This window comes from Lontra canadensis, unplaced genomic scaffold, assembly GCF_010015895.1.
Source record: "Lontra canadensis isolate GAN:19392208 unplaced genomic scaffold, GSC_riverotter_1.0 scaffold55, whole genome shotgun sequence".
In the NCBI taxonomy this organism is placed as follows: Eukaryota; Metazoa; Chordata; class Mammalia; order Carnivora; family Mustelidae; genus Lontra; species Lontra canadensis.
Window position 1 is genome coordinate 9,349,078 of NW_022631049.1, and position 27,199 is coordinate 9,376,276.

Below are 27,199 nucleotides of genomic sequence, written 5' to 3' on the forward strand. Positions count from 1 at the left end.
GAATACATATGAAAGACAACTGCTTTCTAATAGTTAAAGAACCAAGTGTATCTGGTTATAGTTTTAGATTTATGTGATGTTATGGCATCTATAGTTTCAGGTGGCATATCTGTTCAAATTTGGGTTTATTTGTGTCTATTCTTTTAAAGCACTATACATTGAACTATTGTGAATTTTTTATTTTTTAAAGTAAGCTGTGCCCAACTTGGGATGTGAATTCACAGCCCTGAGGTCAAGAGTCACATGCTCTAGCACCTGAGCAAGGCAGGTGCCCTATACTGATGTGAATTTTAAAACAAATATATTCACAGCATAGTAGAATATTTATGTGCCATTCATACTTTGGAAATGTATAGAATGGCCATTAGATTGGCTTAGGGATGGTCAGCTTATTGATTAGGCGTATAGATAGATCCAATTTAATACTGTTTAGGTGTTTGTCATTCTTAGTTAAATGTGTAAATTGTAAAATGTAGTGTGTAATTTTACATAAAAGCCATGATAATAGCTTTACGTTGTTTCTATAGTAGTTAGCTATTCATGTATAATGATTTGCTATTTGAACTTCACAGATGTTCAAAGTCCAGCAGTATCCTGCTGCCAAACTCAATGAGTAGATTACCTTCTTAGGAAAGCAGCAGTTGGAGTGATACTGGCATGAGCCCAGTAAAGGGTGTGTATACCTGACATACTTGGCCTAAGTTAGAAACTTTCTTCTTCTCTGAGTACTGCTGTTCAGGTTATGGTAGTTCTTGGAGGCCTCAATACTGATTATATTCTAACTTCTTATGTTGCATAAATTATGGGTACTTTCACTGAACTATACAGACCACGAAATTTTTGAAGTGACAGAAGATAGACTTTCTGGATCCTTAAATCCACTCTTCACTAAAATGGAAGGGGGAATACCAGCCTTCTCCAACCTAAAACATCTTTCTTATATGTCACACTTAAAAGTTACCTGTGGCTGGGGCACGTGGGTGGCTCAGTGGGTTAAAGCCTCTGTCTTCAGCTCAGGTCATGATCCCAGGGTCCTGGGATAGAACCCTGCATTGGGCTCTCTGCTCAGCGGGGAGCCTGCTTCTGCCACCCCCCACCCCCGGCTGCCTCTCTGCCTACTTGTAATCTCTGTCAAATAAATAAATAAGTAATATTAAAAGAAAAAAAAGGTTAACTGTGGCTGATGACCAGCAATCATTTCACTAAATACAAAACTGGGTAATGGCATCAAGTAATACTTACTGAGTTGGTAGGGACTTAACTGCACAAAACCAACAATAAGTGATCTTTATATTCTAGGTGAATGATGAATGGAGCTTTGAATTAATGATTCCAAAGCTGCCTTTTACAGTATCTTAAGGAATTTTTCAGTAAGCATAAACCTTCATTTTAATACCAAGTAAATAAATAGGTACTCAAATATTCCCACCAACTTCAATTGTTACAAGACAAAAATTTAATGAAAATTGGTAGATAATCCACAGGGCTAAAGAGTTATTACATAGGACTGTATTAGAAATTTAAAATAGGTGCTGAAATGTTACATATTATCATCATCTGATTCATCTTCTTCCTTCAATGATTCCTGTTAAGAGAAAGATTTAAAATCAATTTTTAATATTGTTACAACCTAAATCTATTAAGCACTTGTCACTGAAAATTCTTTGTAACTGAAGATGAACAATGACTTAAGATAACCTACCCAAGGAAAGAAAAGGGTAATTAAGTGCATCTTATTCTAATAATCAACTGACTATATTCTTGATAGAACACACAACATGAAATATTCTTATTTCAATATGAAACAATATGAAAGCATTAAATGTCCTGAAAAATCCTTAGCATTTTCACATACAACATTTTGGAACCAGGGCAACCCTATCCCCACTGAAGATAACACAAAAAATTTCTAACCTTTGTTCAGTTCAACTCTTAAGTGTTACTTAATAGAAATCAACTAAGTTCCTTCATTATTCAGCACTTACTTTCATACCTTTAGCTAGAATTGTCACATGCTGTAGCTTACCTTAGCATATTTCTCTGCCTCTTCCTTTATATCTTTTGGAACAATTTCATGTCTTCCTTTAGTTACTGCAAATTAAGCCATATTTTTAAATGAATTAGAAATGATGACTACATTGTGATTTCCAACACAATTATCTACCCAATCCATAGGTATAATCCATCTAGTGTTAAAAATTGTTGTGGCGCCTGGGTGGCTCAGTCATTAGCATCTGCCTTCAGCTCGGGTCCGTGATCCCAGGGTCCTGGGATCAAGCCCTGCATCTGGCTCTCCCCTCGGCGAGAGGCCTGCTTCTCCCTCTCCCCCTTGCTTGTGTTCCCTCTCTCGCTGTGTCTCTGTCAAATAAATAAAATCTTAAAAAAAAAAAAAAAAATTGTACTGTGAGTAATACCACAAGCTCAGAAGTCTTTTTTGTTTTCTCCACGTAAGATTAAATCTGTCCAAATTTAGCTCTTAGGAAAACAAGTAAATTATACAATGATTTATCCTGATGCTATGATAAATTCTAAGCATTTATTAATGTGCAGTATGATTAACTTTTAAATTAATTAATTTTGATTAATTTTGAATCCCCATCCATGGTTAATATTTCAAGAAAAAAAAATGGTTGATGCTCAGTAAATGGATGGTTCAAAAAAGTACATTAGTCAATTAAGCAGAACTTCCCCTTCAAAAATAACTACCTTGTAAATTTGTTCTGGACTGCTTTGTATTAGAAAGTGGTAAAACATACTTCGGTACTACCCACTGCACTTGAACTTATGCATGTTTCATGACTCAGCAATTCGACTCTTAAGTTTGTTTCCAAAGAAATGCTACATATGTGTACCAAAATTATTACACAAGACATCCACAGCTACACTATAGTTAAAAATGAAAGAGCCCAACTAACCAGCATCAGAAGAAATGAGTAAGTTGTATGATATTTGGACAACAGAATACTATAAAGGCAAATGAACAAATACTGTACACCACACATGACTTACACAAATAATGCTTAAGTAAATCAGGGATAAAAGAATATATATACTATGTAGCATATATACACTATATAATTCACTCACATAAAATTGAATAGGCAAAACTATGAGTTAGAATTCAGAGTAGTGGTTACCTTTGGGGACAAGGTAGAGAACTATAAATTCAAAGAAACGTAAGGGAACTGGTATATTTTTGACCAGAGAGTGAACAGTGGTTACATGAGTACATCCATGTTATGACAATTCATCAATTCATCTGTTCTTTGTGTACTTTTCTATACATACATGTCATTACCAAATTATTTTTAAGATTTAAAAAGGAAAAAAGCCCCCCAATTTTAAATTAGGTTTGATACAGATGACTCAGAGCAAATGTACAAAAATAACTTACTTTCACCAACCCAGCTGAGCTCTAATTCAAAAGCTTTATCCTTAACTTCATCATGTACTATGTAAATTCTAGAACACAAAAGGGAAAATTAACATTTACTTGGTCACTACAAACATGTTCCCAGTCAGCACAAATTAAGCACCCATCCCTAATACAAATACTTATAAAATTGCAGACTAGACACGTTACAGTGTGTGTTTAGGAACACTCCTAGAAAAGACAATCTGGGCTGAGTGGCTCAGTCAGTTCAGCATCAGACTCCTGGTTCTGCCTCAGCATAATCCTCAGGGTCACAGGATAGATGGGCTCCATACTCCGCACCAGGACTTGCTTAAGAGTCTCCCTCTACTCCCAGCCCATCCCCTGCTCTCCCTCTTGCTCTGTTTCTAAAATTAAGTCTTTAAAAAGAAAAGACAATACACAGAGATGGATATAAAATTAAATACTACAAAGGAGTGTTTACAACTCAAGTTGTTTGATACTGTTGTGTTGTAGACACACAACTCAAAAAGATCGCTCAAAAGGAACACAGATTCAAAGAGGAAAAGGCCATTATTACAACTGTACCTTTTGAGGATATTTGTTTATTCCTTTCAGTAAATGATTTTTAAAACAAATTATTAGGTTGCAATTATTACAGGTCTCTTCAATCTGAAGCTTCTTAGCAGGTATCTTTTTAAACCCCTTATCCATTTTATAAGAACTATATGCCCCTTAACTTGGCCTTCAAATTATAATACATGCCAAACTGTAATTAAAAAAAAAGGCACTGGGGTGCCTGGATGGCTCAATGGGTTAAAGCCTCTGCCTTTAGCTCAGGTCATGATCTCAGGATCCTGGGATCGAGCCCCACATTGGGCTCTCTGCTCAGCAGGGAGCTTGCTTCCCCCTCTCTCTCTGCTTGCCTCTCTGCCCTGATCTCTGTCAGATAAATAAATAAAATCCCTAAAAAAAAAAAAAAAAAAAAAAGAGGCACTGTCACAACATTAAAAGTATCAGAGCAAAGGTTTCTTATTTTACCTTTCCTAACATTTTCACACACTTTACTTTGCAGGATATTTTTAAAGCCTTGCTAAACTGTTGTATGGGGTACCTGGGTAGTTCAGTTGAGCATCCAACCTGTTTTCCACTCAGGTCATGAATACAGGGTTGTGAGACTGAGCAAGTTGGGCTCTGCACTGGGTGTGGAGCCTTGCATAGGATTCCCTCTGTCCCTCTACCTCTGCTCTGTCCCTCTATTAATAAAAAATAATACTAATAAGCTGCTGTACAACTCAATGAGGATTCTTTATCTTCCAAATGGTTCTACTGTAAGGTAATTCCCAGAGCTCCTCCTGTTAAGTGACAATCACAGAATGGGTTCTGCTGTTTCACAACTGGAAAGAGGAGAGAGGTCTCTTGGTCAAACGGGGGTAGGGAGGAGATAATATGGCAGCACCAAGAATGGTGACAAAATCATAAAACACTTAAGCATGTTATTGCAACTATCAGCTTTAGAAGAGATTAAGAATACCATTTAAATATGTAATGGAGCCTGTAGGACTTTATTTTTCTCGCATGTATTAATTGTAAAACCTGAGACATTTGCACAAACTACTGACTAGACCATGTCAATGTAGTTCTAATGTAGAATAGTATGTTTATTATTTTTAAATCTGAAAAGGTGGCTGCAAAACTAGCATTTTACTGGATTTTTTTTTAAATACCCCATGCCTACATTCTTTGATCTGGAAGAATCATGAATTCTGAAGCATTCCACTCAGGTTTATGGACTTAGTTGATACTGAATGTAGTCACACAAGCATTCTACACTAAGTACCTGTAAGTAACATGAACCACTTTAGGCTTTCTTAAAGCTGTTCTTAAATGTACTGAAATAATCTTCTCATCTTCTTAGAAAAGCCTTTATGATTAACATACTTACCCCCCCCCAAAAACTGACTGTATAAAGGAGCCAGCTTCATGTGTAGAAATAACTCAACCTAAAATAAAGTTTGTAAACCAAATTCCTATTATTGGGACTTCTGAGATTTGAGAGAGTAGGAACTAGCAAATGAAGCTCCTAGAGGTCCACACTGTATCCTCCTACTCTTGAATTCTTTTATCTACATAGTTTTGTCAAAAGCTGTCTTTTCACATCCCATTCACTGGCATTTGAAATATGAGTATTCTCCTTAACTGAGATTTTTTAGAAAGTTAAACTCACCTTCTAAAAATCTGGCATGACATTATTTCAAAACAAAACAGGCCTTTAGAATTAATGTATAAGGTTAAATGAAATATTCTTGTCAATGATAATTAAAATTCCAGCTTACATTTTTGCAACTTCTTTAACAACATCACGGCAGGTCATTTCTTTCATCTATGGAAAATAAAATATAGAGTCATGAGTCAAAAGAAGAACTTTCCACTTACATTAACTATTTTCAGATTCTTTACACAACTGTCAATAACCCATACTTTTGACATAGGGTCTCAGACAAAAAATCAAAACCATAATACTGTATTTAAGAATACTAGTCTTGGGGCACCTGGGTAGCTCAGCGGGTTAAAGCCTCTGCCTTCAGCTCCGGTCATGATCCCAGGGTCCTGGGATTGAGCCCCACATCGGGCTCTGCTCAGCAGGGAGCCTGCTTCCCCCTTCCCCTACCCCTCTCTGCCTACTTGTGATCTCTTGTCTGGTAAATAAGTAAATAAAATCTTAAAAAAAAAAAAAAGAATAGCAGTATTATCAGGAAACACACAAACCTAGTATGTGGGACTAACTACAAAAACAATTGGCATGGGCTTCAAAAAATAGTACTGGTGGCTCAGGTCCAAATCTGGTTTCAGCTCAGGCGGTGATCTCAAGTTGGTGAAATCGAGGCCCGAGTCGGGCTCTGCACTCAGAGCCTGCTTAAGATCTCCCTTTCCCTGAAAAAACAAACTGGTACTGGGAGAATGTTAAGACTTACTTGTTTTGGGGGCGCCTGGGTGGCTCAGTGGGTTAAAGCCTCTGCCTTCGGCTCAGGTCATGATCCCAGGGTCCTGGGATCGAGCCCCACATCGGGCTCTCTGCTCAGCGGAAAGCCTGCTTCCACCTCTCTCTCTCTCTGCCTGCCTCTATGCCTACTTGTGATCTCTGTCTGTCAAATAAATAAATAAAATCTTAAAAAAAAAAAAAGACTTACTTGTTTTTGAGAGAGAGAGGGAGTGGAAGGGAGAGCAGGAGTCGGGGTGGGGAAGGGCAGAGGGAGAAGAAGACTCCCTGCTGGGCAGAGAGCCTGACGCAGGACTCCCTCAGTCTAGCACCCTGGGATCATGACCTGAACTGACGGCAGACGCTTAGCCAACTGAGCTACCCAAGCACCACCCTCCTTTTTTTAGGGTAAGACTTAAAATAGAAAAGATATAATTGAAATTCGGAGTGTTAGTCTTAATTATATCATGGTTTGAAAAAGTTACAAAACGACACTTGAGAATACTGAGGCAGTTTGTAGACTAAATATCTGATATCTTAGGTGTGATAATGATATTCTACAGAGATGAACACTGAGGCATTTAGGGATATAGTGTCACTGTAACTGTTTCAAATAGTTCAGGAAAAAACAAACGGATAAAACTGGAAAATAGGGTGGGAGGTGGAAGGGCCTGGTGGTGGGTATTAAGGAGGGCACGTATTGCATGGAGCACTGGCTGTGGTGTATAAACAATCTTGGAACACTGAAAAACTAAAAAACAAAACAAAAAAAAAACTGGAAAATAACTTCAATGTACATGGAGATAGTTATTATCTTTTCTGATGTTTACATTTTTTCATGTTAATTTGGGGGTGAAGTAAAAGGTACCTTCATATTTTTCCCCTTATAGGCATAGATTCCCCAATTATCTCTTCATATTTTTCTCTTTATAGTTAAGTTGTATGATGAGTGAATTAATGTAATAATAAAGGCAAATTTAAGCAAACTTTTTGAAAAAGCCTATTTTTTCTTTAGATTTAGTTTTTTTGAGAAAGAGCACAGGAGTGTGGGGAAAGAGCAAACTAAGATAATCTCCAGGCAGACTGAATATGGAGCCCAAATCGGGGCTTGTTCTCACTACCCATGAGATCATGACCTAAGCCAAAACCAAGAGTTGGACACTTAACTGACTGAGCCACCCCAGCACCCTGAAAAAGCATATTTTAAATGACAATTATATTTTTATATATGTTCATGAAATTTTTATTTCATAACATAACATTCTTCATAATAAGCAACATCAGAAGAAAAGCCAGAGCAATGACGTAGAACGCAGGCTGGCAAACTCCTTTCTATACAGAGCCATATGGTCCATATGGTCTTTGGTCTCTGTTCCAACTATTAAACAATACTTTTGTAGTGTGAAAGCAGCCAGGGACTGACTGTGACTGTGTTCCAATAAAACTTGAGAAAGAAAACCGTGTGTGCCATACTTTGCTGACCTCTGATTTAGAGCATGTTTTTGTCACTAAGTATACATACATGTTCCTCAATTAAAGCAATGTTTCTCCATTGTTAGCTAGGATTTGTTAGTATTCCTGTATCTTGTTAGGATTTAACCTCAGAAAGACAGAAGGACAGATGCTCTAAATACTGTATTTTCAAGTGTATGTATAGACACACACACACACACACACACACGCCTTTAAGGGAAGTTTCTGATAAGCAACAGTGAGCAAATACTGTTTCAACATTAAGTTGATCAATTTGGCTGAAAAGAAAATCAGCACATTAAAACAAAACTTTTTACACTAATAAATTATGGTTCTTGGGGGAACAAAAAGTGAGTAGCTATAACAGGTTTTATACCTTACCGAGATAGGAACAAAGAAAATAGAAGCACCATGACATAGACTGCACAGACAAAAGCTGTGATCCAGAGAAGAAATGAAATAGTGAAATACCAGAGTTCTCACACTAAGGCTCACAGAGCTCCCTCTGTGAATGGGCCTCAAGCACTGAAATTATTATTTTTTTAAAGTAGACTCCATGTCTAGTGGAGTTCAGTCTGGGGCTTGAACTTATGATTTTGAGATCAAGACCTGAGCCAAGATCAAGAGTCAGATGCTTAATTGACTGAGCCACCCTTGTGCCCCAAGGATTATGAAATTATATTAAATTTTCCGTATGTACTTTTCTGGATTAACAGGTTTATCAGTAGCCGTAATTATAAAGGGCTCCATGACACAACTCTTACAGGTATCATATATATGTACACACACACACACACACACACACACACACACACACATCTCTCACATATATATATATATGTATGTATATATATATATATATATATATATATATAAGAAGTTCTCCAGATTTCTTAGTTTCTAATATTCAGAAAACTCTGCTCAGAATAGCAAACCACACTCAATGAATCCTTAAACAAAAAGGTTTCATTTGTGGTAATAAGATTTCACTACATGAGGATGATATTACAGGAAAATTCAAGAATTAAATTACCTGAAGTTTTTCTATTTCTGTCTTTGCAGCTTGCCTGGCTTTGCCAATGGCACAACCCCAATAACCCTATTTAAAAAAAAAAAACACACACCAAAAATTACAGATATTATTCAATTAAATTGATATACTATCCTAAAATCATTAGTGGCTATGACTGTCTATTTAAAGATTAACAAAAGGATGTGAATGACTTTCAAAAGTAAGTACAGAGAAATACAAAACATCTAATGAACACCAGGGGGTTAAAAAAAAAAATTCTAGAATAATGTGGATTATTTTTAATAGAGGTTCTATACAAGAAAAATTAACATCATTATATATTCTAATTCATAAACTAGAGATGTTTTTGAGGTTAGGAATGGAAAAACTTTTAACATTATGACAAAAAGAAACAGATAATTCAATACTCTAAACCATTTATTATACTGAAAAAGTTTTTTAAATGAAAGGATTCCCATTTGTACTTATATATAATAACAAAATATAAAGTCTTTTTTGTAATTTGTAAAAACCATAAATATCTCAGAAGAGACATAAGATGCAAGAAATCCCATTTAAAATCATTTTTTTTTTTAAAGGAAGGTTTTAGTTTTAGGACATTGTTAGTATTTATCAGAATAAAGGAATACCACATCTTGAAATGCAGATTCTGTAAACAGCACACTGAAAGCAATAAATCTTTTTATAGGCTATTATTGATAAACAAGAAACTATTACTTTCCTTGAATTAATTTTAAAGAAACTTTATGTAATCCAAATACATGGTTTACATGCTAATGAGATACCATTAAACTAAAAATAGAAATTCATGATTTAAAATTACTCACATATGAAACTCCTGATGGGTCAATCATGTAGAGCTGTGCACCATCATTCACACTGTAAGACCCTAACATGAAACTGCATGAAAGTAATAGTTTAAACCATGGTCCTTAATACCATAAAAATATTAAAAATTCAGTAAACATACAATACCTTCTAAGATAAACTAATACACATAACTCATAATAAACACTTTGATCAGCTAATTTCAATAAGACTAGTACATACTTCAAACTGTTCAAAATTTATATGGCTTTCCTTAGGATTAAATTTGCTGATGAAACTTTCCTGGGAAGACAGCAGTGAAGACAAAGAAGTAATTACAGATGGAAAACCAATGAGAAGGCCCAACAGATAAAGGCATACACATGAAAAAGCCAAGATAACAAAACTAACAGGGATACATTTAATCTGCCTCAAACTCTTATTACACCCCTCATTCTTTCTTGACTACTCCCCAATATTCCTCCAGTTCTTTTTCTACAGTAATCCAAACTGATTTAATGTATTTTTATATGCTTGACAAATTAAAATTAGGCTGTTAATCACATAAATCAGTGGTTTTCTGAAATTGTGATTTAGTTAACCCTCGAAGTAGAAAAGAAACCAGCTTCATCTTATGTATCAGTTCATGTATAGACTACCATAACACCCAGCTGTCCAGTTCTCAGCCCTACAATCATTTCCTTCTATATTCCATAGAACTTATCTTTCAGAATATATAACTGGTTCTAATTTAAAAACCCTTCAATGTTTTCCTTGGTATGGAACACAGACTTCTGTATGACCTTGCCCCTTCCTACGTCTTTAGTACCCCTCCCACACACCAACAAATCCTGTCCACCTCTGCATTACCTGAAATGCCCAGGTAGTTTCAAACCCTTTTCATGAATTACTCTTACATTCCACCTACATCTCACATTCTTTTCCTTGCCATCTCTCCAAGGAAGCAGCCATTCCCTAACTGGTGCTGGACCCACTATAGTCAGTATATATCCTATCACCTATAAAACTATCAATGAAAACATACTCCTGTGTCCTGTCCTCTCACAAATATCTATGACTAACTCATAGTATATCTTCAATATTTACTGAAAAAGTTCTCCACTATTCTTATTCCCTTAGAGAAATGATGAATTCAGAGCATTCAAAGGTTAAAAGAAGTGGAAAAGCATTCTATGAAGTCTGAAAGCAAAGTGTTTCAATGTAATTTAAATGAGAACCTTAAGAACAACAATATAAAAAATGTCTGCAGGCCTAACTTACTGGCTAAAACTCAGGTTTTCTCTAACATCTGTCCTTGGTAATTTAAATATGACTGATTGTAAACAACTGAAAGGGCCGTACTATAGCTGATAAACTTTCTATAGCCTTTTAACAGTGGCAAGCAATCAGATGCTTGTAAATGTTTTACTTTGATCAAACAGGACTATTTATTTCTTTAATGTTACAAACTAAACATGTCTTTTTAGGAACATCTAGAGTGATGATAGGTCTCTGAGCCCTATTTAAATATTTACATGTATTCCAAGTCTTGATGCAATTGAATCTCAGCTTTCCCCCCAAAATAAAAATACCAGCACTTCGTCAATTAAGAGCATTGTACCTAACTGCTTAAAGTAAGTGTAGCTGATGGAAATTAATGAGAAAACTGAAATCTCCCTTTAGCTGGCTACCTTCTAATGTCAAAAGAGAATATATTTAAAGTCAATTTGTTGTATCCTGAGAATGCTGGGGTCTCACACCAGAGAATTTTTTTCTAGTTTTACTGAGAAATAACCGACATGCATCACTTACTGTGTAAAGCATGATGGTCTGATTTACATGTATTGTGAAATGCTAGCAACAGGTTTAGTGATATCCATCCTCTCATAAAATAAAATAAAAAGAGAAAAAACTTTTCTCCTTGTGACGAAAATTCTTAGAATGTATTCAGCAACCTTCCGGTAAGTCACACTACATTGTTAACTATAGTCGTCATACTGTACATTACATCTCTAACACTTAATTTGAACCTTTATACCTTTTGACCACCTTCTTCCAGAGAATGTATTATAATCAGATTAAAGTTATTACTAGGAGTTCTCTGTTTTATTATCACCTCAAATCTGTAGAGTCTTTTTCACTATTCAAAGTTTTTTGTTTTTATGTACACAGTTTTATTTTATCATTGCCCTAATACTTCTTGGTCATAGCTCACACTTCTAAGGGTATAAAAAGCTAAGATACTGGGGAAAACAGTACAGATCTGACTGAATCTCACAAAATTTCATACCTGCAGCCAAAAGGTCGAACAGCACTGTAGAGTGTATAGGCATGTACATACATGGCCACTCTGTCTGCAAGATGCTATGAGGGAAAGAAACAGACGAGCTTATCAGCAAATTTCTACTACTGTTCAAAAGGCTCCTCAACATATTATCAACTTACTTTTAATGGAATGTTATAGCCAAAATTAGATCTAAAGTTGGAAGCTTCTTCTCTTGCAATGTCTGCTAACGAACGAGCATCTGCCAACAAACCCGCTACTGCCTGGAAGAAAGTACATACCATTAGTAGATAAATACATTCCTATCACAAATCAAGGAAAGTGTGTAATTACTGTAGGCTTAATATTTTAACAAGCATCACCACTAAAAATAATTTGACTTAAAGCTCTTTATAAGGCATTCTGGCATTCTGATTGGGTGGGATCAAAATAAAAGTATGGAATTAAAATTCAGAAATTTACCAAGTGTGATTTCATTGTTTGCTGAATGATGACATTTACAAGGAATATTTCTATAATTAATCCTTCATGTATCCCAGTTTACCAATTCACTATAAATAGGCAACAACCAGAATAGATCAGAACTGATCTCTATTTAAAGCAGTTCTATGTTCAAATTACTAAAAGTTTTGGTCTAAAAGGCACAACCTCAAATCTTTTTCAGCTTATTGACTATTATAAACTGCAGTGACAAACCATACATCTCCCAAGACTGGTAGCTTACAACTACAGTTTCCAAACCATGTGCTGAGAGATGCTAGGGCACTACAGTGAACTCAGTTACAGAACATTTGGAATTTGGGGGATACAGTTGTTGAAGTAGTTCACAGTTTCAACATCAGATCATTCTGTATTCCTTATAATGCCATTGTATTGTTGAGCACCTGGATTGCTATGATAAAAAAGTAACTACCACACAAAAACGCACGTGGAACAGGAAATGGAGGGGAGGGACACACATAATCTGATTCCAAAGTTTAGGAAGTTGTGCAGTGCACATTAGGAAGTTTGTTTAAAAATAAAAATATTTTTCTTTAATTGTATGTGTATTTTTTCTCTTACAGTTACTAAGCTTTTAGAACATAAACACCAAGTTATTTAGACCTAAATGCATAATCCAAACCATTCGGTACTTCTTTTGGTGCAGGAAAGCAATTAAAAAAAAATGTTACTGAAACACTTAGTCCTGGGAACAAAAAGTCCAGAAACCACCAGCTTAGGAGATTTACAGAATTTAAAAGTAAGTGATATCAGAATGACAGCATTTTTTCTACTGCTATTAGTAGTAGTAGTGATGAAAATTTCTAATACATAGTGAGTACTTATTACATGCTAAGCATTCTAGTAATTTTTAACCTTGTAGGTCCTATTTACCCTACTTCTGAGGTGAGGCAGTTGTGTTTAGAATAACTTCCCCAAAGTTACCCAGCCAGTAAGTTTCACCATTTAAAGAATCTTCTATTGCTTTGGAGAAAGCTTACTGTGAAGTCCAATAATCCTCAAACCACTTGTGACAACTGTGGAGACAGAATATTAACCCTTCATTATCTCCAACCCTCTTCTACAGGTGATGTTTTGCCATTCCAGCTATAAGGAATGGCATATTTCCTGGCTTTAAATAACAAATGTAACAAATTTTAAATTTCTAAGACAAAGTTTTCCCATCACTAAAGTACCTTTAAGCATACATTATTTTTTTCAAAATACACCTACCTAAAGTTTGTTTTTACTAAGTGAAAGAAAGCTTAATTCACTAGTTCCCTCCTAGCAGCTGGGTTACAATCTGGCAAGTTTCATCAAAGCACACCAGTTTCACACTGTGTATCAACTAAAATTCTAAAAATAAATAAATACAGTGGTCCAAAATGACACAAGAAAAGCCATGTCAGTTTCACTGACAATAAAAAAAATTATCTATAGCTTTATAGTTTATTGTTTATATTTTATTGGTCCTTTGGTGTTCATGTGTAACACATCTCATTTATAAATATAAAAAATAAAAGCAGAGTAAGTGGGGCCTATAAGATCTCACCCTGCAGAGTGGACTCTGAAATAACATGCAGACTGTGCAGACCCAAGTCTGATCCCATTTTATTTCTTTACCAGTTGTGAGTCTTGTTTTCTTATCTGTAAAAATGGGATTAATATTACTTTCACTGGGATGTCAGACTTAAACAAGATAATTTATGTGAAGTGGTTCTAGCACACACGTTTTCTTCCTTGCCTTCTCACTAAGGAGGGTTAGAATCACTCCCTTACTTGTTTTCCTTTTGTTCTGACTGAACAAAGTCTAACATCTATATAGAATGACTTCAGTATATACCAGTAATGGATTTATGGATTCACCTGCAATTATGCAAAGCAGTCACTCAAGACTCCATATGCACAAAACAAATAGTGATGTCTATGAAGCTATTAAAAAAGATGTGTTCGCTCTTCCTTTCGTTAAACAACCTTTCTTGGTGCTCCATCTTTTAGTGAGGTATTCTCTACCTGATAACATCTTCAATATGACAGTGATTCCCACAAGAGAGATGAAAAGCTAAAGATTCTATGCCTCTCAAGCATACCCCTTTACCTATATTGCCAAGATCTCTTTTCTACACATATTTCCCACCTCTCTCTCTCTCCTCCCTTTTCTTAAGGCAATTTGATTTCTCATATATGTCTCCAGTCAGTTTATAAGAACATTACCTTCCTTAGTGAACTGTTCACAAGCCAGTAACTCTCTGAGATTACTTCTATGGCTGCTCTCTCATCTCTTTCTGCCTCAGCGTAAAGTAATAAATGGTTCTCTTAAAATTACATTTTAATATATTCTAAACAGTAACTTCATAACAAATTGGAAAAGGCAAAAAGGAACATTTTTTAAATGTGACCTACCATTCCAACATGCCGATCAACATTAAAAAGTCGTTTGTTGGAACCTTCTTCATAAAGTTTAGAAAGGACTAACTTTTCTACCCCAAAGACAACGCCATCTTTACATCTGATTCCAATAGCTGTACTGGAACAAGTAGAAGAAAATCAATTTTTTTAACTGAAAAGAAAAGAAACTTCATAAATTAAGTTTAAAAAAAAACATACAAATAGGTAACATTTAGTTTTTTACAACATGTTAATACGTTAAAGCAAATACATTTGAAAACTAGAAAGAGGACAACCTACAGTGTGATAAATTAAGTCTATATAAATGAACACCAGATGACCCCAAAAATACCTAGCATATCATGACATAAAAATATGTACAGAATGGCAGAGTGTCTGGATACACATTATAATAAATGCTGACTTAGTTCTTGTCCATTTAAAATGCATAGGAAAGACAGGTTATGGGGCGCCTGAGTGGCTCAGTGGGTTAAGCCTCTGCCTTTGGCTCAGGTCATGGTCTCAGGGTCCTGGAATCAAGCCCCGCATCGGACTCTCTGCTCAGCAGGGAGTTTGCTACCCCCTCTCTCTCTGCCTGCCTCTCTGCCTACTTGTGATCTCTCTGTCAAATAAATAAATAAAATCTTTAAAAAAAAAAAAAAAATTAGGGGCGCCTGGGTGGCTCCGTGGGTTAAGCCTCTGCCTTCCGCTCAGGTCATAATCCCAGGGTCCTGGGATCGAGCCCCGCATCAGGCTCTCTGCTCAGCAGGGAGCCTGCTTCCCTTCCTCTCTCTCTGCCTGCCTCTCTGCCTACTTGTGATCTCTGTCTGTCAAATAAATAAATAAAATCTTAAAAAAAAAATAGTTTAGAAAAGACAGGTTATATACAAACAAAAGTTAACATAATTAATCCAGGTGGAAAGCTTAGAATTCTTTCGCTAATTTGCTTTTTCTGAGACTACTGCTTATTTTAAGTATATAAAAGAATATAATACACATTTTGAACAACTTCTTAAAACAAAATGGATCTTAATCTCTTAAATGAAATGTGAAGAAATTATATTCTACCATTTCAAGATAAAAATACATCATTAACTTTGTTCTACTAATCATTTTAATAAAAAGGGAATTCTGATGAGAAATAACCAGAAAAATGAACAGAGCCACATAAATTCCACAAAAAATTTCAGACACTTCTTCCCTCACATTTTAGGTATCTTCAATGGCTCCCCTTTTCAGTTTAAACTCCTTAACCCAGCTTTCAAAATTCTTGAGAATCTACAAATTACATTTGTAGCTTATTAAGTTTCCCATTATAAATCCGACATACTACTGAATTCAACCTCACTATCATTCCCCAAACACCTTATGTTCATTTTTGCTTTTTTGTCTTTATTGAGGTTATCCTGAGTTCTAAAATACACTTCCTCCTCACCACTGCATATTTAAATAATTCTCCACAAACTTCTGCAAACTCACTTGACCTTAAACTCTACAGCCTCAGGTAGCCTTTCCTAATTATTCCAAGTCATCATCATTCTCACTATTTAAATCTAAAACATTCTTTTTCCAAACTACAAGTTGTCAAAATATGGTCTATGAACCCCCTGAGCATCCCTGAAAAAATCTTCAAGGGGGTATGGGAAGTAAAAAAAAATTTTTTTAAAGAATTTATTTATTTATTTATTTATCTGAAAGAGAGAGAGATCACAAGTAGGCAGAGAGGCAGGCAGAGAAAGAGGAGGAAGCAGGCTCCCTGCGGAGCAGAGAGCCCGATGCAGGACTCGATTCCAGGACCCTGAGATCATGACCTGAGCCAAAGGCAGAAGTTTAATCTGCTGAGCCACTTAGGCACCCCTCAAAATTATTTTCTTAAGAATACAAGACACCATTTGTTTTTTTCCACTATATGGACACTTGCACTGTTGGTACAACAGAGAAGCGTTAGTGGGTAAAACTGCTGGCATTTTAATACAAACCAAGGCAGTGAAACAAATGGTAGTAGTAAACTACTAATCACTGTATTCTTCATTGCTATGCGCTCACATTTAAAAAAAAAAAAAAGAAAAAGAAACACTCACAGTTAAAAAAAAAATTTGTTAAGAAGGGAATGCCTGAATGGCTCAGTTAAGCATCTGCCTTTGGCTCGGGTCATGATCCTGGGGTCCTGGAACTGTCCTGTTATGGCTTCCGGCTCATGGCTCCCTGTTCTCCAGAGAGCCTACTCCTCCCTCTGCCCGCTGCTCCCCCTGCTTGTGCTTTCTCTCTTTATCTGACAAATAAAATCTTAAAAAAAAAAAAAGAATGTCCTTAAAAAAGCAGTAATTTTTAAAAGCTATTCTAATATTTAAAGAAAGCAATAATTTTACTAGGCAACAACCCTTGAGTACCTGTTCTTTTTATTATTATCATAATGAAATGAAAAGTACTCAAACATCAAAATATGGTTGCCTTTTCAGAGAATACCTGTTTTTACCATCAATGTCAGACAAACTACAGTTATTATGTATAAGGCAGACTTTCTTTTTATTGCCTGTGATAAGACTCAAGTTTTCAAGCATAAATTGGAATTTTAGGAAATATATTCATCACCGTGAGGTTGTCTATTTCCCAAAACTTACAATTTTTATTATTTATTTTTAAGATTTTATTTATTTATTTGACACAGAGAGAGATCACAAGTAGGCAGAGAGGCAGGCAGAGGAGGAAGTAGGACCCCGCCGAGCAGAGAGCCCAACGCAGGGCTCGGTCCCAGGACCCCGAGATCATGATCCAAGCCGAAGGCAGAGGCTCAAGCCACCCAGGCACCCCAAAACTTACAATTTTTATAATCAGAACAGTGGTGGTATTAACAAGTGTGACGTTTCTGACAATTCCAATAGACAGATGAAAAATATCAAATTTGGATGACCTGTCATAGCACAGTGAACCAATATTTTCCAAATGACCAACTTACATGCATGGGTAAAACATGTGAAGTGCAAAACAGTCTAACAGATTTTAATGTAAAACTACGAAAAGCTCATCATTAAGTTTTCAGACACCACGCTGCAACTAACCTTTAAAAAAACTATTATTTGTCCAATTTTGGCATAGTGTCAAAAAACAACATCCATAATTATCTGAAAAGGCTACTAAAATATGCCTCACTTTTCCAACTACTTATCTGTATAAAGCCTGATTTGCTTCACCAGGCTTCAATGAAAGTAACAACATATTGAAGCTGATAATGAGAATGTCTTACATTAAACTTCAATTAAGTACTGAGATTTACAAAAATGTAGAACAATGCCAGTCTTCTCCCTACATTTGTTTTATACTGTAGAAAAGTTACTTTTCATTTAAAATGTTACTAATAGGGGCGCCTGGGTGGCTCAGTGGTTAAAGCCTCTGCCTTTGGCTCAGGTCATGATCCCAGGGTCCTGGGATAGAGCCCCACATCGGGCTCTCTGCTCAGTGCAGAGCCTGCTTCTCTCTCTCTCTCTCTGCCTTCTTCTCTGCCTACTTGTGTTCTCTGTCTGTCAAATAAATAAATAAAATCTTAAAAAAAAATAAAAAATAAAAAAAAATAAAATAAAATGTTACTAATATTGGGGACGCCTGGGTGGCTCAGTGGGTTGGGGCCTCTGCCTTCGGCTCAGGTCATGATCCCACGGACTTGGGATCGAGCCCCGCATCGGGCTCTCTGCTCAGCAGGGAGCCTGCTTCCTCCTCTCTCTCTCTGCCTGCCTCTCTGCCTACTTGTGATCTGTCAAATAAATAAATAAAATCTTAAAAAAAAAAATGTTACTAATATTAAACAGTTTACTCTTAATCCCAGGAAACAAACCGAGGGTTGCTGGGCAGTGGGAGGGGAAGGATAGGGTGGCTGGGTTATGAACATTGGAGAAGGTATGTGCTATGGTGAGTGCTGTGAATTGTGTAAGACTGATGATTCACAGACCTGTACCCCTGAAGCAAATAAATTATGTTAATTTAAAAATTAAATAGTTTAATGTTAATTTATTACTTACATTAACATGCAACTATGATTATTTTATTTTACTATTTTTACTTATTTTTATTTTACTTTTTTATTCATTTATTTGACAGAGACAGAGAGAGAGGGAACACAAGCAGGGGGAGAGGGAGAAGCAGGCTTCCCGCTGAGCAGGGAGCCCAATGCAGGGCTCAATCCCAGGATCCTGGGACCATGGGACCTGAGCTGAAGGCAGACGCCCAATGACTGAGCCACCCAGGCACCTCTACAACTGTAATTATTTTAAGTGAATTAAGTATTTTTTATTTTCTCAGTTTTATTGGTTTTTTTGTTTGTTTTTACTTTTAAAGATTTTATTTATTTGTCAGAGAGCACAAACAGGGGGAGCAGCAGACAGAGGGAGAAGCAGGCTCCTCCCACCTGAGTAGGGAGCCTGCTGTAGGACTCAATCCCAAGACGCTGGGATCACAGCCTCAGCCGAAAGCAGATGCTTAACAACTATCCCATCCAGGCATCCCTATTTTCTCAGTTTTTATTTCTAATGTGATAAATATTGACAGATCCAATAACATGCATAAATAAAAGTTCACTGATCATGGTAGATATTGTTGGAACTAAAGCCTAATAAATAAATCCTCTCTGAAGTCCTCAATATTTTGGGTTCTGGTGTTTTGGGGTTTTTTCCCAAGTAAAAAGGGGTCCTGAGATCAAAATTTTAATTTTTATTCCAAACAATCTAACACTCATTGTTACACTGCACAATCCTTTAGTACCTGGGCTCCTCAATGAAGCTAATGGGGAAAATTATAGTTTATAATTTAATCTTTCCCTTTTTTTCTTGAGTATATTACTTTCTAGGTGCATACTTTGATAAAACAGTTATGATCATGGTATATATACTTCAATAAAGTGCTTTTAAGTATTCACTTAATGTCACTGGTTATTTGTTTTAGTAGTTTCTTCCTATGCTTAAAAGATAGCCAGGGCACCAGGATGGCTCAGTAGATTGAGTGTCCCATCCTTGGTTTCGGCTCAGGTCATGATCTCAGGGTCCTAGATCTAGCCCTGTGTCGGACTCCACACTCAGCAGGGAATCACCCTGTCCCTCTCCCTCTGCTCCCCACTGCCAGAATATAATCCTAAATTATTTGGCTAAACATTTCCTAACTATTAACTTATATGTCAGACTATTATGAAAATTAATATACAATCTAATTTTATGATTTTCTACATTCTGTGCCTAAACAGGACTTAAAAATTGTCCAAATGTTTTTACATATATTTCATTCTTATGGTAAAGTAAAGGCAGGGTAAAGGTCTACCTCCCAATTTTACAAACAAAAATAACTTTCAGAGGACCAAATAGAGGCACCCTATATATTATTTCCATTAAGCAGCAGCTAAAAGGAAAATCCACATTTTTCTGATCCTCATTCAATATTCTATTATACCAGGTTACATCAACCCCTTTAAAAGAAGAACTTCTGGGGCCCCTGGGTGGCTCAGTGGGTTAAGCCTCTGCCTTTGCCTCATGTCATTATCTCAGGGTCCTGGGATCAAGACCTGCATTGGGCTCTCTGCTCAGTGGGGAGCCTGCTTCTCCCTCTCTCTCTGCCTGCCTCTTTGCCTACTTGTGATCTCTCTCTGTCAAATAAAGAAATAAAATCTTTTTTTTTTTTAAAAAGGAGGAATTTCCCTGGTTTTTCCTTATGCAGAAAAAAAAATTATTTTTTTTATGTTTTAATTTTTAATTAATTTGCTGTATTATAACTATTTTAAACCATATTTAGAAATACTTTACAGAAAACAGGGATGCCTGGGTGGCTCAGTGGGTTAAGCCACTGCCTTCGGCTCAGGTCAAGACCCCAGGGTCCTGGGATCGAGTCCCGCATCGGGCTCCTTGCTCAGCAGGGAGCCTGCTTCTCTCTCTCCCCACCTCTGCCTGCCCCTCTGCCTGCTTGTGTGCTGTCTCTCTCTCCCTTCCTCTCTGACAAATAAATAAATAAATAAAATCTTTAAAAAAAGAAAAGAAAAGAAAAAGAAATACTTTACAGAAAACAAATTCCTAAAAATACACAGATCCTCATAAACTAATCTCAATTTTTCGTATTACATATGGTGTCTCCAGTTCTTTTCAATCAAGACTTCCTTTTCCAGCTTTATAAACCAGTGAAAATGCAACATTGCAAAAGAGGAAGAGAAAAACAGTAACTTTTTCCAAGTCTTTCTGCAGCTCCTTGGTCTAAGGGCCTATCTTAACAACAGGAAGAAAATATGTCAACTTTTTTTCTTGATTCTGACTCTTCTGAACTCTATCAGACTTCTACATGATAGTGACAAATACATTTCAGCCTTACTTCTATTATAGTATCAGACACCAACAGCTTATAAGTACCACTATCTCTAAAACAGTAATATTAAACACAAAATAAACTAGCTTCATTACAAATCCTATAAAAGGACTTAAAATGTATTTCTTCCCAAATTTTTATATTTCATAAGCCACTAGGAATCCATGTCTTCTTTTAACAAAGGATGGCATAAAAAATGAACATTTATTCATTAACTACTGAGGGCTTGCTATGTGTGAGCACATGCAAAGACAAGTGACAGTCTCCACTACATGAAACTTCCATAATCATACATTAAAGGTGTAAGCAGTAACTGGTACTAGCAGAGTATTAAATGTGGACTTTTCTAAAATTCTGCAAACATTTCCCTACTCTACCTCTACTCCAAAAGTTTCATTATAAGGAAAAACTTGGGCTCAAACACCAACATCATTTGTTTACTAGGCCCCCTCAAAAAAAAAAAAAAAAAATCCTTTAAGAGACATGAATGAGATATTATGAAATGTATTATTTTTAAAAAGTCTTTTAATTCATCCCAAAGATTCCAAGATATAATGATCATGTAAATACAACTCCAAAATTTCTTCAATTGAGTACTTACACAATTTGATATTAAGCTAATAATTTAACTAAGATGTTACAGGGGTAACCAAGGAATCATTTTGGCTCATTACTCTAAGCAAAAAAAGACAGAGTGAAGGGGGCACCTGGTTGGCTCAGTCGGTTGGGCGACTGCCTTCAGCTCGGATCATGATCCCGGGGTCCTGGGATCGAGCCCCACATCAGACTCCCTGCTCAGTGGAGTGCCTGCTTCTCCCTCTCCCTCTGCCTGCCTCTCTGTCTACTTGTGATCTCTCTCTCTGTCAAATAAATTAAAAAAAAAAAAAAAATGAGTGAAGGAAGTGAGTCCAACAGAAAGACATGGAAGATACCTTAGGGTTCCTGTACCTTTTGGAGCGTGGCCCCAGAACAGGAAAAAAAAAAATTCCTACTGGGACAAACGTGACTAACTGCATAGGACTTTTTAAACATGAAAAAATAAAAGATAAAATATCAATGTAACAAACTCAATGGCCAGGGAAATAAGGATATAAATCAAGAATTTCAAAAAGGAAAATGGGATAGCAAAGATGATAATGAATTTGGTTTTATACACTACATTTGAAACATGGTAGAAAGTCTAAGTGGATAATCTCAGAACCAACCAGAAATATAGGACTGAGGTCCATGGAAAGATCTGACCTGAAAAGAGATCTGGAAATGACTAATAAACTGAGATTATTTTAGGGTTCCTATTATTTTGTGTGCCAAAGTGACATAACAAAGCCTAATTACCAAAAATATACAAAAGGAGATATTTAATTATGTTAAAACATGACAAATTCCAAATAAAACAATGTTTCTTACCTACTATTTTCCACAGCCTTCATAGCATATTCAACTTGAAAAACTCTTCCATCAGGAGAGAATGTAGAGGCTGACAGGTCATACTAGGAGGAAAAAGGCAACAATAAGCTTAAATTATGTATCTCTGGCAGTTAATAACCTCACCACCTTTCTTTCTAAATGGCTTACACATCAGAAATGCATGTTAAGAGGTGCCTGGCTGGCTCAGTTGGTAGAGCATGCAGCTCTGGGTCTCAGGGTTGTGAGTTTGAGCCCCACCTGGGGTGTAGAGATTACAACAGAAAGACAAGAAGTCAGGGGAAAGAAGAAAGAAATGTATGTGTGTTAAATCTCAAAGATTATGCTTTGAAGAAAAGGAAGCACGTCAGAGCAGCAAGAGCAGCCAAGAGAAAAGCTACTTTAGATTTCTGCTATTGAAAAGCAATAGACAAGGGCCTGGCTGGCTTGGTCAGTCGAGCATGCAACTCTTGATCATGGGGTTGTGTTGCATGCAGAGATAACTTAAAAAATAAGATTTAAAAAGAAAAGCCAATAGATACAAATCCCAGGTAAAGTCAAAATCTTTTTCACACAGAACACAAAGTTCATTTTTGTACAAAATGGAGATACTCTGGGTTCCAGATCACTACAATAAAGTGAATAAAATGAGTTCTCTGGATTCCCAGTACATTCTGCATTCCCAGTTTTGGGGTTTTTTGGGTTTTCTGTTTCTGTTTTTTGGTTTTCTGGTTTTTTGAGAGAGAGAGAGAAACCATGAGGGTGGGGAGAGAGACTCTCAGGCAGGCTCCACGCTCAATACACAGCCTGACGGGGACTCGATCTCAGGACTCTGAGATCATGACCTGAGCCAAAACCAGGAGGTGGATTCTTAAGGGACTCCTGGGTGGCTCAGTCAAATAAGCATCTGCCTTTGTCTTGGGTCATTATCCCAGGGTCTTGGAACCCAGTCCCACATCAGGCTCCTTCTCAGTGGGGAGCCAGTTTCTCCCTCTGCCTGCCCCTTCCTACTGTTCCCCCAGTTTGTGAGCGCTCTCTCTCTCTCTCTCTCTCTCAATAATAAAATCTTTAATTCACTGATGCAGCACTAACAAACCCTAGAGAAAAAATATAGCATTCAAACTTTTAATAAGCATCTATTACATGTTAATATTGTATATGTAATATATGTAATATATATGTAATGTATGTAATATATTACACTATAAGGGAATATAAATTACACTATAAGGGAATATAAAGACTAATCATTCTTGAAGTCTTTCATTTTCAAATGAAACCAGGCATAAATCTTGGAGCTGGAAGTACAGCAGTAAACCAGAAAAAGGATTATAACAAAAATAAGACAGGGTGAAGTGGCAGTCTGAGAGCCTAGTACAGACTACCTGATCAAGGAAGGCCTTGCTAGAGCAGTCAGGTTTAATTACTTAGGCGTGGCCAGACCTAAATAACAAATAACTAGCCATTTAGGATATGGAGGGTAGAAATAAGCCTAGCACAATGAGGGAAAAGAAATAGGCCACTGTGTCTTGAGCACTAAGTGGTGGAGAAAATATGATAAATCATATCAGAGGCATGTAAAAACTATACTATTGTGAATCTCCTAGGCTGAAGTAAGAAGTTCAAATCTTATTCTAAATGCAACTGGAAGAGGGCAACTAGGTGGCTCAGCTGAATGAGCAACTGCCTTAGGCCCAGGTCGTGATCCTGGAGTCCCAGGATTGAGTCCTGTATAGGGCTCCCCACTCAGTGAGGGGGGGGCGGGGGGGGTCTGCTTCTCCCTCTGACGTCTCCCCTTTCATTCTCTCTCGCGCGTGCAAATAAATAATAAAATCTTTTAAAAAAAATGTAACTGGAAGTCACTGGAGTTTAAGCTTGGATGGGGCAGAGGGTCGAGGGGGTGATATGATCTAATTTTTTTTTTTTAATTTCACCTAGAAAACAAACTGTAGAGAGAACAAGGATAGAAGTGCAATCAAATATCCCAAAGGTGGTAAGAGATAAAGACAATATTTTGAGAAGAGAGTTTTAAAACAAAACAAAACAAAAAACCTTGCTAATGGATTGGCTCAAGGAGTAACATAAAGAAATTAAACGTGAATCATAGACCTTTTTCACTTGAGCAATTAGAACTGGACCGTTCACTGAGCTGAAAACTGTAGGAGATGCAAAATAGCAAGGGGAGGGAAACTCAGAGCTCTACTCTGGACATGTAGTTTGAAATGCCTATTAAACAACCAAGTGGTGGGGCGTCTGGGTGGCTCAATTCCTTAGGTTTCTGCCTTCCCTCAAGCCATGATTCTGGGGTCCTAGGATAGAGCCCTACATGCCAATCCCTGCCCAGCAGGGAGTCTGCTTCTCCTTCTTCCTCTGCCTGTGCCCTCGGGCTCGCTCTCTTTCTCACTCTCTCTCAATAAATAAATTTAAAAATCTTAAAAACAAAACAAATCTTAAAAAAAAAAAAATCAAATGGAGAGAAATGTCAAAGTGAACAGGTCTTCATACCTGGAGTTCTTGAGAGAAGTGAAGACCAAAGATATGCCTTCAACAGTGGTGCTTCCTGAATCTCAATTTCCTGATTTATTAAATGAAGATTCTTAACTCTACTATTATAATACCAAAATACCTCCCATGTTTACACTTATCCAGTACTTTTAAAGGGTTTTCAGGGTGAAACACTATTAACTGAAGGTAGTATTTTTTTTTTAAGATTTTATTTATTTATTTGACAGAGACCACAAGTAGGCAGAGAGGCAGGCAGAGACAGAGTGGGGGGGGGGGAGCAGGCTCCCCACTGAGCAGAGAGCCCCAGGACCCTGGAATCATGACCTGAGCCGAAGGCAGAGGCTTTAACCCACTGAGCCACCCAGGCGTCCCTGAAGGTGGTATTAACGTAGTTGCAAAATCAATTTCCTACAACATTCATAACTGAGCATTTACTAATTTAAAAATGTTATGACATAATCTTAGCATCTCATACCCAGATGAATTAAACCATTCAAAACGTAAATCGCCTGTTATCAAACTCGGAAAACCAGTATCTTGGTCTTAATGCTGAGTATCAAAATCTTGTTTAAAGTGAAACTGATGAATTTAGAAACCCATTATTCAATGCCTCTAGGGCAAACAACCAATACTTCTAAAGAAAAACTAGATTTTCTATATGGAAAAATACATAAAAGGAATAAGCAAAAGACTGCATATGTACGTTTAACACAGGAAAGTAGTAAACTGAGTAAGTTAACAAGTCCAAGTCCAAAACCCTCGGGTCTATTAACGGAAGCGGTTTAAGTCCCTGGCTAATGATTTAAATGTTTACGGTATGGTCTCTCCAAGTGATGTTAAGTAATTTGTACAGGAAAAGCTGGGACAAAAGAAAAACGTAACGGACTCTTCAGATTTCACTTTTCAGACAATTTTTCTATTAGCGCTACCTACTAAGCGGACGGTTAGTACACTCGAAGGCAAGACAGGGAAGGGCCAATGAGTCAGCAGCACCCTGGGACCTGGAACGACGGTCCACGGAAAGCTCCGTCTCAGACCTTGGAATCTCAAGCCGCCTTGCCTCAGTGGTTCTCAAGAAGCTCACGATAGCCCAAACCCTTCACTCGCTACAACAGGCTCCACGAGTTTCCACTTTCGGTTTCGCTAAGCGGCTAAAGAAAGTGACTCAGCGATCCAAAGAGGCTCCAAAGTCTCACTGCTGCGCCGCCAAGCCCGCTACACCTGAGCTGAAAAGCTTCAGGTTACCGTCACCGCAAACGAGGGCCTACAAATTAGCGCAGGAAAGACTGCCGGTCACCAGACAACTGGAAGCGGCCCACTTGGCCGAGGGCAGACCCGGCGCACCCCGAAGCGGCGCACCCCAATAGGTCTGTGCGATTTCCCCTCAACGCTAATCCGTAGGCCAGTAAACTAAAACACAGCAAACTCACCCCAGTCCCGATTGAACTCATCCCGCTGAAATCTCCAAGAGACCAAGGGCTTCAAGGCCTAAAGCGCTCCCCCAATACCGTAGCCCACAGACTAGTAACAGGCTCTCTCATTGGCTGCTCTTTCAACCAATACCTTTCTCCTCTGTGGCTCGTTCTTCCAGGGCCGGAGGAACAGAGGATTGTGGGAAAAGAGGTAGGGGAGGAATCGAGCTGGGAGGGCGGTGCGCGTGTGCAGAAGCAAAACAGGTGGGGTAGGGCTAGGAAGCGGCGGTTCTTAGATCTTATTCAGGTTCTGTCAGTTTCTGTGTCGCGTAGCAACTAACGGTCATCGAGGCGTTCGAGGAGGTGCTCCATTCCATTTCCTAGAAATAGTTATTTACTTTTTATATTATCCCTTTCTTTCGCTACTTCATTCTTTCTTAAAGCAAAATAGAGAGATGTTCTTCCACTCCTACAAAGACCAGAGAAAGTGATACGGGAGAGGTCTCCTTTCACCCTTGGAGTCCCGGTTCCGACCCAGTATCATGAGGGCATCCCCTTCATCCACCTGTTCTCATAAGAACGTAAAGTGCACGTGTGAGTTCAGGTCGGAGTTTTACAGAAGCATTAGTACCTTTTCTATGAATATAACTCTATTTAGTAGAATTAAGGATAAGACTGATTATTTCTTGAGCTCTGGTATGTCCCAAGTACTGTGTTGAACACTGCTGAT

The 27,199-nt window shown here is 37.3% G+C and overlaps 2 protein-coding genes across 2 annotated transcripts in view; one reads left to right on the forward strand and one right to left on the reverse strand.

Moving 5' to 3' along the window:
- The window catches only part of ARMH4 (armadillo like helical domain containing 4), a 244,161-nt gene that overhangs the window by 19,948 nt on the left and 197,014 nt on the right, over positions 1-27,199 (forward strand). The gene's annotated exons all lie outside the window — the stretch shown is intronic.
- PSMA3 (proteasome 20S subunit alpha 3) lies at positions 1,434-26,625 on the reverse strand. Its single transcript, XM_032875303.1, has 11 exons — positions 26,488-26,625; positions 22,556-22,638; positions 14,834-14,957; positions 12,112-12,213; positions 11,957-12,030; positions 9,687-9,759; positions 8,860-8,925; positions 5,710-5,756; positions 3,395-3,462; positions 2,027-2,091; positions 1,434-1,585 (listed from the first exon to the last, which is right to left on the reverse strand). Exons 1-11 carry the CDS (start codon positions 26,506-26,508, stop codon positions 1,541-1,543), a joined length of 768 nt encoding a protein of 255 aa, XP_032731194.1. The 5' UTR covers positions 26,509-26,625; the 3' UTR covers positions 1,434-1,540.

Bases quoted from the DNA above. Each gene is read 5' to 3' on its own strand.
- PSMA3 (XM_032875303.1), bottom strand. From the start codon at position 26,508: ATGAGTTCAATCGGGACTGGG. The intron at 22,639-26,487 runs GTGAGTTTGCTG...TTTTCCTCCTAG, and splicing joins TGAGTTCAATCGGGACTGGG to TATGACCTGTCAGCCTCTAC. The intron at 5,757-8,859 runs GTAATTTAATTC...TATTTTCCATAG, and splicing joins CAGAAATAGAAAAACTTCAG to ATGAAAGAAATGACCTGCCG.